The sequence below is a fragment of the Ovis canadensis genome, chromosome 7, assembly GCF_042477335.2.
Source record: "Ovis canadensis isolate MfBH-ARS-UI-01 breed Bighorn chromosome 7, ARS-UI_OviCan_v2, whole genome shotgun sequence".
NCBI lineage: Eukaryota > Metazoa > Chordata > Mammalia > Artiodactyla > Bovidae > Ovis > Ovis canadensis.
In genome coordinates, this window is record NC_091251.1 from 80,909,812 (window position 1) to 80,926,815 (window position 17,004).

At 38.8% G+C, this 17,004-nt stretch overlaps 1 protein-coding gene across 4 annotated transcripts in view; it reads left to right on the forward strand.

The window, feature by feature from the left end:
• The first annotated feature begins 14,934 nt into the window (after window positions 1–14,934).
• ARID4A (AT-rich interaction domain 4A) overlaps window positions 14,935–17,004 on the forward strand; it is a 59,546-nt gene continuing 57,476 nt past the window's right edge. For 2 of the 4 annotated variants that reach the window (XM_069596707.1, XM_069596710.1), the window contains exons 1-2: window positions 14,935–15,790; window positions 16,890–16,946. In XM_069596707.1, coding sequence (XP_069452808.1) covers window positions 16,941–16,946 — 6 coding nt within the window. In that variant the 5' untranslated portion in view covers window positions 14,935–15,790; window positions 16,890–16,940. Of the gene's footprint in view, window positions 15,795–16,204; window positions 16,783–16,889; window positions 16,947–17,004 lie in introns of those variants that run through there. The other 2 variants (XM_069596708.1, XM_069596709.1) reach the window with 2 other exon arrangements.

The following is a 17,004-nucleotide window of genomic DNA, read 5'->3' on the forward strand; positions in this document are numbered from 1 at the left end:
TGGTAGGGGTAATTGAGCACCTGTTTATTCAGCATTAAGACGTAGCTTTATGCCTGTTGTGAAATTCCTTAGTTAAAATACTGTACACAGAGGCTTTGGAATCAGATTAATTTAAAACCCCATCGCTCATCTGTATCATATCCTACTGGACTGTTGTGTTTTGCATCTACCAGCTTCATAGGTAACTGATGCCACTGCTCAGCTTTGTGTTTAATGAAGTAATTGTTGGTTAACAGCCACTGTTAACCTTTAGAATTTTATTTTTGAGGAGTGGATTTAAGGATTCAGAAAGTCCCTATTGTGTCACTTAAAAAATTTCTTGATCCGTAAGTCCAAATGTAAAAAGCTGTATTTTATGCTTAATATATTAGAATGCATATGTAAGTGCCCTGTAAACAAAAAACTGTTATTGAGTGATATAATCAGCTTTGTGGCCTTCAAGGAACAGTAGCACTCACAGGAGGAACACTCTGAACTCAGGCCAAGTATGCTAGGTATACACACACCCTATACAGGCCTCATGCCAGTGTCACTCCATTCAACTGTCATACTTTCCTGAGGTCAGAGTTTGGCAGTAGGGTGTTGCTGGACTTTGAGCATTTGTATAGTTCAAATAGCAAATCATGCAAGAATAGTTAACTACTATATAAACAACTAAAAACCAATTCTCATTATCATGGCTGCTTTTAAGTAAAATTATCTGCTACATTTTACAACTCATGTATTTAACTGAGAATGACCCCAGTGGCCTTGGAGAAACACTGAAAGAACATTTAATTGGGTAATAAACTTAATACCCTAAGCCAGTGTCTGACCATTCTATACTTCCTACTTCCAAGTATGAATGGCACACAAATCTTCTGTTTTCATCTTTAAGTACACCTGTTCTTAAATTCACACTGGAATAGCCGTTCAGTTCAGTTCAGTTTCTCAGTTGTGTCCAACTCTTTGCAACCCCATGCATCACAGCACGCCAGGCCTCCCTGTCCATCACCAACTCCTGGAGTTCACTCAGTGGTTTTAATGAAATTTAAATTTAAGCAGTTAAGCCACTTCAAAACATAATCAGATAAATCTAAAACCAAGCAGATATATCTAGCTATATATACTATACAGAGCATTAATAAATAATCTAGGTACAACTGTATGGGCACTTTGTAACTGAGGTATAACTGGTCTTGGGGAGAGAAAAAAACGGCAGGTACAGTTTGCTTTCACAAGGTTACAATACAAATTTATTTTCAGGAATCTTGATACTAGTATCAAAAAAGTCTTAAGGAATACAGTTTTGGCTTACAGATTACAAATACTGGATTGGCCAGAAAGGTCCTTCAATTTTTAAGTTAAAAAAAACAAAAAACACGTTTTTTCCTTTTCACCAATAACTTTATTGAAGAATGTAGTCACTGTTTTATTTCACTATCTTCTGACATTTTTTTAGGCAACTTTGTAATTCCAACTTAACAAAACTTTTTATCTTTCTGAGCAAAGAACTGTTCAGATGCCTTTTACAGTCTTCTAGGGAATTGAAATTTTTTCCATTAAGATAATTTTTTAAAGACCAAACTAAATGTAAATCTGAAGGCTTACTGTCTGGAGAATATGGAAAACGAATCAACTTACCAGCCAAACTAAGACGGTTTTTGCCTGGTCATCAAACATTCAGTCTTGTGTTATCCTGATGGAAGACTATGCTTTTTCTATTGATTAATTACAGACACTTTTCATCAAGTTTTAGCTAGTTTAAGTGGGAGCATGGTCCAGTGAGAAATCTCCAATATGAAACTTCATAAACCACTTGCAAGATGTTTGATCAGTCACAGCACCATCTCCATATTCTGCATAAATATTTGTGTTTCAGTACCATTTTTACCTTTCTTGAAATAAAAAGGCACAATATGCTGAAAATGTTTTTCTTCTTCCATCTTCAATATTAAAATAGCTACACAAAAATTCACCCATTTTTATAACATTTTTTAAAGTGCATGCTGATATGTCAGCTGTCATGATACAATGTAACAAAATTGTTTCAAATAAAGATTAGCACTAGAGCCATCTTATGGAAAAAAATACATTGAGACTGAAAAAACTTACCTGGTAAGACTATCCATTCACTTTCATTTCTATCATTCACAAGGGGATCTGAAAAATAAGAAAAATTAAGTTGTAAATCCTCAATATATTTAACTGATTGAAACATTAGAATACTCAATATTTGAAGAGCAAATTCAGATTACAAATTAATTCTCATTAATACATTTATATCCACAAATGAAAAAAATGAAGTCTTAATGTAAAAACTCAAATACTGTTCCTCACCTTTTGAAATGAAACTCATACTGAACCTTTTTTATTTTCCTACACTGTATGACACCATATTGCATTTATCATGCCTAGGTTATTTATTAACTGGTCTTTCCTAAGGATTCCCCATCAAGTGCAAAAGCAATCCTTATGAAATGATTGACAGATTTCTCCCTCTCAAAACCCTTTACATGTTTTCCACTTAACTGTTTTCAAATTATTTTTTAAAAGGAATTCTAAAACATGAAACAAGAGTACAGCTACTCTTAATTGCAACCAAATAAAAGCTTTTACTGACCATGTGTATGTATTTATTACAATGTTTAATACTTACTATAATAAATGTATTCCACCCCACCTAGCCTCCCATGGGAGTTGTTCAAGAAATCATCTTTGTATCTGTACTGGGGAGCACACGGTAGGGATTCAAATGCGAAGGGTATGTATTTTTAAAAATGAAATAATTCATACTAGCTAACTAAAGGGTAAGATATACTTAAAAATACTAGTTCACAACTGTACTGATCAGAGGCTTCTAAATTAAGATAAGCATGGTTTATGATCTGAGCAGATCTGGAAAACCTAAACTCAGGAAATCCATAAACTCTGGAGGAATCATACCTGCATGGTAATGGGATTTTTTCTTGCCATAAAACTAGGGCTTCCTCTCTGCCACCACTATAACCATGATTTCAGAATAAGAAAAACAGTATCATAATGAAAACCAGGATAGTGGTTTATAACCTAATGTAGGTTTCATACTGGCTTTGCCACTTCAGCTTGGGCAAGTTACTTATTCCCTCATCTATACAATTATACCCACTTACAATAACATCAAAAACAGGGATACTAAGGTATAAATTTAGATTTGTACAAGATTTTGTGTTGGAAATTAAAAATGCTGGTGAGAAAATGAACTAAAGTTATGGGAAGACTCAGTATTGTTGTCAGTTCTCTCAGTATTGTTGTCAGTTCTCTCTAAAATGATCTACAGATTTAATGTAAAACCCAATCAAATTTGCAAGTGGTTTATTTGGGGAGTGTATGTGTGGGGTGTGTGTAAAGAAATCAACAAGCTGTTGCTAACATTTATTTGGGAAAAGAAATCAGAATAGCCAAAACATTTTCTAAAAAGAAAAAGTTACAAGGCCTATGCCATCTGATTTCAAGACTTAACTATAAAATTTAATGTAATATTATTAATAGAAAAGTCTAAAAATAGACTCATTAAACACATGGTTGATTGTGACAGAGGTGAAAAGACACATCAGTGGAGAAAGACAATGCTTTTCCACAAACAGTGCTGGAACAACGGGGACATCTGTATACAAAAAGAAACTAACACCCAAAACCAAACCATACCTTGTACCATATACAGAAATTAACTCAAAGTGATGGTGAGTCAAAATGTACCTCAAAGTCTAAAACTTCTGGATGAAAAAAAGAATCTTTATGACCCTGGTTTAAAGAAGAGTTCTCAGATACTATAATGCACCAAAAGCATGATACGTAAATGAAAAAAACTGACCAACTGAATATCACCTGAATTAAAAGCTTCTGCTCTCCTTTAAGAGGATGAAAAGGAAAAGATTCTAGGGAAAATAAATCACATCTGACAAAGGAGAGCAGACCAGAATGTATAAAAACTCTGAAAATTGAACAACCCGATTTTAAAAAATGGGAAAAAGACTCAAATTTGTATTACAAATAAAACTAATGTTCTTTCTTTAACCATCCTAACTCTGTAAGGGGTAATCACCATATTATACATACACACACACACAGACACACACCTTTCAGTCAACAAATAACAATTCTTAAAGTAAATGCTGGTGTAATTATAAAGACTGTTACAGAGCAAGGGTCATAATACATCCTGAGTTTGTGTTTGATTTGTATGACTGGAATGACTTTTTACTATGTGGAACCATGAAGTGGAATTTTAGGAAAAATCATTTAAATAAGGAGTTCAACTATACAGTCAATATGGAATTTATTAAAAACTTAAATTTTTTGGGAAAAGTCAACGGGCCTCAAGGCTAATGTAATATGGGAAAATCTGACATAGAAAAACAATAACCCACCTTTAGTAGACTGGGTTTAAGAGTCAGCAGCAATCAAGTGACAGCACAGTAAAGATTCAATGCAAATATTTAGATGTCTACAATATATCATATTGCCAGGAAAAACTAAAAATCAAGTATGCAGTTCTTCCCCCTTTGGGAAAAAGACCTTTAAAAATCACTAGCAAGATATATTAGAAACACATGTGCATGTATTATTATGTACACATAGCCAGTATGTATATACTGACCTCCAAACGTGTGTGCTTTGGCAAGGGGAAGTGATAAATCCTGACAAGGAAAGGCATCTTGAACCGTTTCCTGGATATCTGGTGGATAAACTCTTCAACCACTGAATTTAGGAGAAAAGCTAAGGATGTCAACAATTAGAGGAAAAAAACTGAGATGTCAATAATTGAAACAAAGTAAAAAGAATGTTTCATGTAAGAGTATGAAGAAGAGATGACAAATGGGCACACATGCAGCAGATTACTGTTTCTCCATCTGGTTAAGAGACCACCTGCATAATAAATTTCCAAAGAAGTGAATTCATGAGATCTGAATTGAGTCCCATGAATCTATTTTGAATAAGTACCTGATGTAATGCTACTGAATACACTAAAATGTGAGAATCATTGATTTGGGTATAGCTTAAAAAAGAATATGGCAACAAATGGTTATTAAAGAATTTTAAGAGATTTCTGATGTGTAGCAAAATGGAAGATGAAGCTGTAGGACATGATGGGTACTTGGGAAAACTTTTTTCCACTGGATTTTAAAGTAACATGTTTCAGAAAGAGGAACACATAACTAGATAAATATATGGTAGAAACTTTATAATAGATGATTTCTAATATCTCACTGATTCAACGTCAGTTGAACATCTTCAACATGAAGCAGGACAGAGCCAGGTAGCTGATAAGGAAAAAAAAAATGTGTAAGAGTTCAGAGAGTAAAAAGCAACATAAAAAAAGAGCATCTTTTATATTTTACCAACAGGTCAAGAAAGAAAAATAGCTCTGATTTAAAACAGGCCAGGTCAATACGGTCAAAGAAAATTTTACATGTGGGCTCAGTTCTGCCATTACAAAGAACCTGAACACAAGACTCCTTTACCAGCAATATGAAGGGATTCAGGTTTACACTGAAAGCATCTTCTACTGATATGTTCTATTACATGTTCTATTAACACCTAATTTGAAGTTCATTTCATAGGATAAAAATGTTACTGCTATTTAGTCACTAAGTCATATCTGACTCTTTTGCGACCCTACGGACTACAGCCCACCAGGTGCTCTGCCCATGGAATTTCTCAGCCAAGAATACTGGAGTGGGTTGCCATTTCCTTTTCCAGGGGATCTTCCTGACCCAGGCCTCAAACCTGCATCCCCTCTGTTGGTAAGTGGATTCTTTACCACTGAGCTATCTGGATAAAGAATAAGTGACAGAATTATATTTACATAAATGTTATTTACTATTTTAACAAGAGATTAGTATCCTTTTACGGCAGCCTTTTCCCCAAAGATATTCAATATTCACAAGGTAGCCCATTTCAATTAATCACTATTTGATCTTTCACCTGTCCCTACTGTAAATGGAATAAACGTGGCTGAATGCAGTTCTTACATATTTCTAGAGGAAAGGTCTACTAGAAATGAACACAAATAAAACTTCCTTCACAGACAATACAATGAATTCACTCAACAGACTGAAACATGTTTGACATGGAAAGCCTAACAGGCAACTCACCAATGCTGGCAAGTTTATACTTTAGCAATTACTTCTGACAACAAAGTTTTTCTTCCTTGTTGGCAACCCTTTCATGATAAGCCAAATGAAGCTTTCTGACAAATGACTTCATGTGAAGACTTGTCGTGCCATCCCCTCTCCCTCAATCTAGATATTTGGACAGCTTTCAAAATGAGTTTCAGAAGAGATGCTTTCAGGCTTGTCTACTCTAAATCCATTCTTTTCCCTAAATGGAAATCTGACAAAACAGGAAGTATTTGGCAGCATAGAGAAGCAAGTCTTGCGGCTTCAGTTTTTACTGGTAACAGACTAAGTTCTTCGTGACTCTGTAATAAAATGCAGAACTACAAATCTGAGAAGAAAACAACAAAACCCTGCCTTGGTTACCAAGCTTCCCTTGGCATTTTAAAGGTCTTAAAAAGACAGTATCACATGATACATAGAGAAATAAGAAACAGGAAGATGGTTTTCCTTTTGTTATGTTACTTCATTTAAGAATCCCCCTCCTTACCCTGTCTGACCAAAAGCTAAGCCACCAAAACTATACACACACTGAAAGGAGTTTTATGTCTGGATCTAAAGACTAAGAAACACAAAGACTCACCCTAACTACAAATAAATATACACCCTTAAATGGGCTGTTAGGATTAGCAGAATCAATAACACATTATCAAACACACCGTAAATAAAAAAGAATCCTCCCCCGTGATTTCAAGTTGCCACCCTCTACACCCAATTTCACTGCTGCTGAAAACAACTAGAAGCATTTTCAGGTAATAGTTTGTACCTTCACTTTTAAGCTATCACACTTAAGTGTACAAAAATATATCAAAGTGCCTTCTAAGTGTTAAAACCTACCAAATAAATGTAAACCATTGTTAGTCAGGTCCATTTTCCTACTCCTCCAAAGCAGGTTCACATCTGTAAGTTATAAAATTAATTTGCAGGTCACAACAGATTTTTTTAAAAAGTGAACCACAGGAGAAAAAAATTAGAGTGCACTGTACTTTCATTTGTTGTGTGTATGAGAAGTACACACACATACACAGAACAGAAATATCACTAAAATGAAATTAATCAATGACCTTGCTTAGCTATAATCCAAGTATCTGTTTTGTCAGAACACTTGTTAGATATAAAACAGTGAGACTGGGTAAGGACATTAAAGCTTCTGTCAATTTGAACCCATTCAGCAGGAATAGCAGCAAATTCCAAAAGTGCTAAAATTATCAAGTCAGTGTCTGATACTTCTGATTTTCAGGGGTTAAGTATCAGTTATATAAATACTATCTCACCCAGTTCCTATTTTCAGCTTACTCTTCCTTTCATGTCTAGAGGTATTATGGCATTATGCTAAGAAAAATGTATTTGGAGAGAGAGATTATGGGTTCAATAACTGACTGAGTCAGGTCATTTGTATATTGTTACTGGCAGCAGATGTACCCTTAATCCTGGCCAAACTTTTCACAAATTTGGACCACTGAAAATGAGGAAGATTGGTGGGCAGGCAGACCTGTGAAAATTCGGTTGTCAGAAAAACAATCCCTCTCGTGGTTAATTAGACACACTAGCTTTTATAAAGCAATAGGAAATCATTCTAACTAAAATCCTTGACCTGTGGATAGTCCCCAGAGTCATCTAGCCGACTATACATTCTGGAATCTGACCCATTTCCTAAACCTCAAGTGATCTCATTTTAAGTAACTCATCAGGCAGGTTGTTCCTAGTGTACAAAAACTGACAAAGCACATTTTTACTGGCATGCATTCTCCATTAACTATCGCCTTTTAGCTTGCTATATTTTTTTATAAACTGTTACTCCACAAATGAGTGCCTTCTAAGTGCCAAGGCCTGTGACAGGTTCTAAACCTACAAAAGTGAATAAGGTACAATTCTAAGATGTCATAACTTAGTGAAGGACATTTAAGTAGACAAAACGGTAATAAAGCAATATAGAAAGTGGTATAAATTATGCAAAAGGAAATACATGAAATTCATATGGACACATTACCTATAGCTGCAGAAGTATCATGAAAGCATCACTTAAAAAAGCAGCTTTTGAATATTTGACAATAGGGCAATATTCTAGATGGTGAGAAAAATATGAATAAAAACAAAGAACTGGGAAAATACAGAGCTTATGCAGGACAGCCACGATAGTTTTAGTGTGACTATAGCAAATAATACCTGAAGGGAGTAAGTATGAAGTTTTGAGAGAGGTTGATATGACCTTCAGGAAGGGGAGACAAAAGAGTCTAGATGATTTATTTCTGTATATAAATATAAAATTCTCTTGGAATGACGTTATGTAACAGGACACACACACTAACACCACCACCTAATATCTAGCATCATTATAAGTACTTTACAGCTATTAACTCATTTAATACTAATCCTAACCAAGTCAGCTCTATTACTATCCCTATTTTATAGCTGAGGCAGAGGTTAAGAAATCTACCCTAAACCACCCATCCCCACAAAAAGCCTGGCCACATATATACATTTTAAAGCTCAAGTATCTTCTTTGCTATTCCTGAATAATTTTTAAAATTATAATTCTAGTGAGGATATTGGGGAGACCTAAATCTTCTAAGTAACTCAAGTGACTTAGTCTTTGAAATATACAAGATAAATTTTTTTTTTCAAAAAATGAAAACTATGATAGCTAGAATTACCAATTTTCAATGTACTCATTCTGAAATGTATAAAATTATCAAATCACTATGTTGTGTACCAGAAACCAACACACAGCAGTTTGTCAATTGTACCTCAAAAACAAAGACATCAGATTTGTGGTCACCAGAGATGGGGAATGTGACAAGGGGGATTTAGATAAGGGTAGTCAAAAGGCACAAACCGCCAGTTATGAGTACTTGAGATATAATGTACATGTTACCTTTCTTGAACTTAGTTCAAGAATCATCCGTTTTTCCTCCGTTTATTTTACTTAATAATCCATTTCAACTTTGCTTTCCAAGTTGTACTTTAAAACTCAGAACTAAGAAAGCCCTAATAAAAGCACCAAAATATCTACTGGAATAATGGAATTAAAAGTCAGAATACAGGGAACTCCCTGGAGGTCCAGTGGTTAGGACTCCTCACTTTCACTGGTTGGGGAAGTTTAAGATCCCACAAGCTACACCACACGGCCAGAAAGTCAGAATACAGAAAACAATACAAGGCCCAGCATATGCCTTATCCCCTAGGGATCTCACAGGCACTTTCAGAAAAGGAAGAACACACACTTACTGTTCAGGCTCTAACTAGCAGGTTAAAACTGATTTCACCTTCCTTACCAACCAGCAGTCTCTTCTGCCTTTCCAAGTTTATTAACCGCACCATCTATTTCCCACTTTTTAGAATCCTGAGGTTTTCCTCCTTCTTTACTTCTGTCATCAACTGATCAACTGGAAATCACATGTCATCAACTGGAAATCAAATGCTCTTTTTCTCAATCTCGTGCTCACCTATTCTTCTCTCCAGGCCCTACTCACGCTAGTTTCCCCTCATGCTGACACCCCTGCAAGAGTATCTCAATGGTTTCTCTACCTTCAATTCCTGTGTCACTTCTCTAGTCATACTGGATACTGTTTCCAAATAATTTTCCAATAATACACTTTGTATCTGCTCAAAACCCTCAACAAAAATAATGAAAATCAAAAGGGAAGTCTCTATGCAAAAGTATCTGCAGCAACTTACTACTAAATATATAATGAAATCAAAAGAACTAGGGAACAAAATATCAAAACTCTCATATATATAAATGGACAAAAGCCTTGAATAGACAACTCGTCCATTGCTAAGAATCAGTAAGTGAAATTACGGATAAAGGTCCCATTTCATTAGCTAACAACAAAAATATTACAAAGAAAGAGTTCAACATATTGAATCAGCAAAAATGATTATAATTAAAGGCTACCCAAGGCTGGTAGTTAAACTCACAGGAAAGGTGACAATGTAAATTATAACTTTTCGGAAAACAACATGGCAACGTTTCAGAGTCACAAAAATATTCACACATTTTTATGCCATGATTTAAACCTTTTAAATCAATCCTAAAAGAACAGTGCAAAAGACAGAAAATACTCTATATGCACAGATGATAATTATAGCACAATTTTTCTATGGGTAAACAACAGAAAAATAGTTAGATGGAAACAGTTTGATGGAAAACTTTCAGACATTAAAATTACTGTGGAGGCTGTGCAGTCATATTGAATACCTATTACAATATTAAGTAATGAAGAAAAACAAAAATTTCTCTAAGTCTAAAAAAAACTATATGTGCACAGACTGGAAGAAGCAAATTAAAAAATCTAATGTTAGGGTGGGATTAGAAGTAATTTTTAAATTCCATCTTGATTTGTCAAATCTGAAAATAAAACAAAAGAATAATCACTTTCTGCTCACGTCCCAGCTCTCAAGGCCGTCTAGAAATTTCCAAACCTATACAACACAAGCACTATATAAAATTCTGATGTGCAACTAATTCTAGAAACCTTGACAAGCTGGTTTCACACAATATTCCCAAGGTAAACTTTAATCAGCCATCCTTTCCAAACTGGTTTTCTCATTGTCCCAAACACAGCTTTTCTTAAGTACTTCATCCTTGTTCACAACCTTCAGAAAGACTTCCTTTCTTCTAATTCTACATATTACATATCATTAACCTTGAAAAGTCTTCAATGATGGCTAAAAATATTTCTTTCTGTTCTGTATTATAAAACCAATTTGTTACAAAAAACAATTAGATTTAACTATATACTGAACTCTGACAAATCTATTTTTCTCATACGCCATGATTTAAATCAAAATAAGAAGACATCTACTAGGGCAAAAGATCATATAGTTTGACGAAGGCTGCTCTGGCTGCAAATAAGGAAATTTAGTAACTTTTCAAAAAATGAAACCATTAGGAAAGCAGCTACACTCAACACAGCAATTTACTCTACTTTTCAATATACAGACATTCAGAGATAACTGTACAGTGGGACAAATTCTATCATTTTTAAAGAGACAGACATATAATAGTAACAAGGCCCATCTTGATTACTAAAGAATATTTAAGTAAAATTGCATACCAGAAATATAATTTCAACAGATAGCAGATTCAGGTCTTTTAAAAACTGGAACACCTTTCCATTTTTTCAGAGTGAGGCTCCCTCTAGAAGACAAAAGACTTTTTTGAGTATGCTATATGGCAACCCCCCAACACAAAATAGACTGTTTTGCTTCATTTCTAAACACTTTTCCTGATGAGACCTTTGTATGTCAAGTGTTTTACCATACGTTTAAAAAAAAAAAAATCATGAAAATATTCACTGTGCTCTGTCATTAAAAATTCAGAAATGGGAACACCATCAATGGGTAAAAAAAATTCATAGAGATGTTCTAATTTTGAGATTTCAGTCTAAAATACCACATGTGCATGCTCAGTCACTCGTGTCTGACTCTCTGCAACCCTATGGACTGTAGTCCACCAGACTCCTCTGTCCATGGGATTCTCCAGGCAAGAATACTGCAGTGGGTTGCCATGCCCTCCTCCAGGGGATTATTTCCGACCCAGGGATATCAAACCTGCAACTCCCGTGCTGCAGATGGATTCTTTACCACTGAGGCACTGGGGAAGCCCCTAAGATATCATGTCCATGAAGCTGATTTTACACGCTTATTTGAATCCTTGACCAAATAAATAAAATATTCTGCTTTCAAAATAGTTTTTCTTCATAAAAACATTATTAAAAACTTGACAATTGTAGAAACATTATTCTAACAATTTGGGATCACTGAAATAGATTACAAAAACCGATTCTATCAAAATTAATTTTCTTTCATTTATTCCTAAGAGATGATTTATAAATGTTCAGTTATATTCACCTCTAGTTACCTTCCACTAAAGCATCATAAAATCTTAAAAAAAAGAGACAAATGTCATGAATTTGTCTATTAAACTATTCTTAATGGTTTTCTATATCTTTATTACATGAACAATTATAATTCAACTCAAGTACTAAATCAAGTATTTAAAACATTAAAAAAATTTGAAAGTTAAGCTGGCACTGGTGAAATACAAATTTTCAGAAGAGAATTACTGTTAAAGAAAACGTTAAGTCTGCTTATGTCACGTTTTCTATATAAAAGTACATAAAGATTCATAAGAAATAGTGATAGCATACATATATCAGGTAGGGTAACGTAACAGTGATTAAACGTGATGAGAGAGGCACACAGAGGGTCTTATGAGTACAAAAGTACCTGGGAATGACCCCAGTTCAATTCCTGGATCGTGAAGATCTGCTGGAGAAGGGATAGGCTATTCACTCCAGTATTCTTGGGCTTTCCTGGTAGCTCAGCTGGTAAAGAATCTCCCTGCAATGAGGAAGAGACCAGGGTTCAATCCCCGGGTTGGGAAGACCCCCTGGAGAAGGGAATGGCTATCCACTCCAGTATTCTGGCCTGGAGAATTCCATGCCATGGACTGTATAGCCCATGGGGTTGCAAAGAGTTGGACACAACTACGACTTTCACTTCACTTTCAGGAAGGTTACATGGAAACATACTTAATCTCAACTAACTCTACCATAAAAATAATTTGTTTTTAGTAATTTGAAATGTCGCTTTTGCATAACAAAATGTTTCACTGTATAAACACCCAACTGTACTGGAGCAAAAAAAAAAATTTTAAGAATATACACCTAAAAGGTCCAAAAAATTCTCATTTATTTTACTATATGGGTGACACAAAAGACTGGTAATTTTACCTGACCAAACAGAGACCCAGGAGATAAAGCTCAAAAATAAAGCTAAATTATATAAAGAAAAGGGGGGCAGGAGAGTAAAGAGAGTAATAAAAGGAAAAAGTACAAGAAAAAAAGTAAGAGCAAATGCTTTGATGGACAGTGGTATGATTTCTTTGCCCTTTTATTTCCACTTCTAGAAATTTATTCTGAAGAAATAATCGGGCATGTCAGGAAATACCTAGATGCGTAGAAATTTTAGTCATAGACGCCAGTTCTCAGAGAATATCTTTTGTAAAACACGCACAAGGATATTTAGACATATTACTGCTATTACAAAAATTAAGAGATCTGGTTACATAAAATATGGTACATTTATCCTACAGAACACTATGCAACTATGAACACATATGTTCCCAGTATTTCCCACAAAGAAAAAAACTCGAATGACAAAATGAGCACGACTAGAATGACCTTTATTTTTGTAAAACAAAACCAGAGAAAAAGAGAAATCTCTCTGAATAATATATAAGTATGGTATAAACTGCAATCACCTTTTGGTGGTGGTGATACAAGACACTTCTCTTTTTTCTCAAACGCCCACTGACAGGCATTATTTGGATCAGATAATAAGTTTTAAGTCAGGCAGTGGCATTACAGGTGATTACCCCCTGGGGAAGCTGAATAGTACTACATATTCTATAATTTCCTTTGGAAAAAAAAAAAAAGGTTAACTTCCAAATTCTTATTGAAACATCTTTTCTATATGCCACATTTTTAAATATGGAGGAAAAAAATCATAAAAATTTCCATATTCCTTGATAAAAGAATTAAGTACTTAATATTCTAGAAATGGGAACAGCATGAGTGGGTAAACAAATTCATGTGTGTCCTAACTTTAAGACTTCCTTCTAAAGTATCACTGTCAGGAAGGGAATTACAGATTCATTTGAACCCTTGACCAAAGACTTTTTAAACTACCACTCTTTGATTTTGTTATTTATGGCTCTACTTATTGATCCATAAAAAACCTTCCAGGCACTCGCCCCAATTCCAAACATTTTTACAGACATTAGAACTCACCTCAGGAATACTTGCAGATGTCTGTCACTGAGCTGTTCTGTTTTCTTCAGACCAATTGCTAAAAAAGCCCAAATAAATCATTAAATCACTGGATCATTTTCTAGTCTGGAGCCCCACCTCAACAATAGGGTTCAAAACAAGTATTATGAGGATCATTTTAAGCAGCTATTCAAATCAGTGTAATTAGTTGACTCAATAAAAATACTATTAATAAGCATTACATTTCCTTAACAAATAATTCTGAAAAAACTGTTACGAGTGAAAAATTGATTCAGCTTTAGTAAAGATGTCCTCGAGTAAATTTAGTCAACGTGGATTATTGCCTATATTTTACATTTCCTTGATTATTTCAATCTTTAAAATAACTTGCCCAATAATACTTTATTCCTACCATTTCAAATGAGAGTTTTCTGAAACAGAGTACAAGATCTTGCTCATGGAGCAAAATCAATAGCTGCTCTAACAAAGTCCTATCGAGGAGGTTCTTTCATTTAATGTTTTCAGTCCCCACAAATCCACTGCTCTTTCCTTTCGAAAAGCAGCGTGAGCCCCGTGCACTCTGGCACTCCCATTTGTCTATGGTTAGAGCAGCAGAGTCGTGCTAACAAGGGAATTCGAATTTCTCAGCACCCAAACTCAGCGTTTCCTTCTGTCTCATTGCTTAACCGCGTGAGGAGCACGCGGAAACACCTTCCCACGGAGGATGGGACTAAGAACCCTCCCCTCTCCATCTTAACTGGTGAGGAACCTTCATCAGTCGGTGGCTTTGGTCGCAGAACATGACAAGCTGCCGAAACCACTTCCAAAGGGAGGACGCACTGCTCTGAGATGAGCAGAATCCCGAAAATCCCTCACCCTCCCGAGAGGAGCCCAAACGGTCAGCCCGGAGAAGGAGACGTGCACGTCCCCTCCGCCCCTTTCTCTGAGGCCGCGGGAGACGAAGCCTCGCCCCCTCTTAGCCCGTCCCCCGCCCCCGCCCGCGACCAGCTCCCCACCCCGGCGCAGGGAGATCTCTGCTATGGCCGCCGCGCGGCCCCCTCACTTCCGGTGCCGGCGCCGCTAGAGCTGCGCCATCCCCCAGTCTACCGGACAACCACCGCTTTCAACTGACCTTTCTGAGAGATCCGGACTCTTCCGACCTTCACTAGGTGCTGTCCTGGAGGAACCGGCGGATGGTTGCCGCAGTTAAATGAATTCACGGGATATAGATTCCGCTCTCCTCTCACCAGAAACATAAAATGCGATACAGCTGCGGCCACCTCTGCCCAGACAAAATGGCGCCGAGAAGCTGCTTCAGCGCAGGCGCCTTGGAAAGACCCTGCCCCGCCCCCGTGTAAGTCCTGGCCGCAGCTCCGGGTTCGGTTTCCATGGGACACTCCACCGCCAATCCTCGTGCCGCACTGCTCTTCCTGACCCCTCAATTGACCAATCAGTGCTCAGTCGAGCACATCCGTAGTCGTATTTACCAATCATTTTTCAGGACTTGCTTACTCAATACCTGATTCTCCAGTAACGTTAGTCTTCGGAGACAGCCAATCATAAGTGGGAAATGTCCTACCTGCTGTTTTTCGCACCAATCCGTGAAGTTTCAGAGCTACATCCAATGAGGACGGCAGGTAGCGAACTCCAATCCGAAACTCTTCGGCGTCATGAGCAGCCAATAGGAGTTCGTGTAGAAGCGAGTCTGCTCAACAGCTTGTTATTTGGTGGATTGTGGCAGTAAATCGGGCGAGTGGGGAACCCGGCGCAGGAACTGCCGCCGCGGCCGGGAGTGGTGCTTCCCGGACGGGGGCCCACGGGGGTCAGCGGGGCGGAGGACTCGGGAGCTGACAGCGAGCACTTCACCCACAGTTGGTAGGTGAGAAGAAGGGAAGCGAGGGTACTGAGTGGACGAAGCGGCACTAGCAGCTGGCGCTGCTGCCCGGGGTCCCGGTGCAGTTGGAAGCTTAGGAGGTGGGGAGGGGGATGCTTGGCAAGCGGGGCGGTGAGCACCGGGGAAGGGGCTAGTCGTGGAGCAGCGGCAGCAACTGCAAGAAGAGCCTCCGCAGCAACCTCCTCGGCCGCTTCCCCAGGTTCCCCGGGAAAATGGCTGTGGGGCTGGTCGCGCCGCTAAGTTTGCTTCCGCGAGGCGAGGAGCGGACTGATTAGGGAAGCCGGCCCCCAACTCCGCGGTGCGTCCTCCCGGGTGGAGTCCGTGGCAGGACCCGAGGGGCTGGTGGCTGGTACCGCTCTGGGCTGTACAAAAAGTTGAGGCGGGCGCGGGGAGGAGGCGGCGGCTGCCGCTGTGCAGCTCCCCTCCCCTCCCACACCCTGTCCGGGCCACCTCCCCTCCTCCTCTCCGCCCCCCCCTCCTCCCAGCTCTCTCTCCCTCGCGGGTCTGCCCTCCCTCGCGCGCCTCCAGGCTGAAGGCCACGGCCCCTGCCCCATTGGGTGAAGAAGCGCTTCTCCTTCCTGACATGGTGCAGAGCGGAGGAAGGAGAGCAATGGCGCCGTGACACTCCGCTGCCGCCACCGCGGGCCCGGGGCGGGCCGAGGGGGCTGAGCGGCGGAGGCGGGGCGCGGGCCGAAGTCGGGGTATCCGGGGGGCGGCCGAGAGAAGGCTGGGCGGCCGTGCCTGCGAGGAGCCCGGAGAAGCCCAAACGGCGCTCTGCCCTTCTCCGGAGCAACCCGTCCGGGGGCACTGAGTTGAGCATTCCGGGTCAAAGTGGCTAGCGAGGCGGGGGCGCGGTGGGCCGCTGGCGAACTCCGCGGTGGAACCCGCTGCCCTTTGGCGCCGGTGGGGTTCTCGCCGCTCTCTAGGCTCCTGCGTCCTGGCTGCCCTCGGAGGGGATCTTATCCCTTCCCTGGTAAGGGTTCTGCCCCTCCCCGCTGGCGTTTGTTTACTTTCTTTACCGGGGTCGCTCCCCTCCGTTGACTGATTCTGTGCCTGTCTTTCTCCTCCCCTTGGTTATAGCGACGGAGAAGATAGCTCGTTGAGCTGGAACCCCACAGATCGCCAGTGAAAATGAAGGTAAGTGGAGTCGACGCTGCTCGGAACCTCGTGCCCTGAACACTGCCTGTCGTGAGGC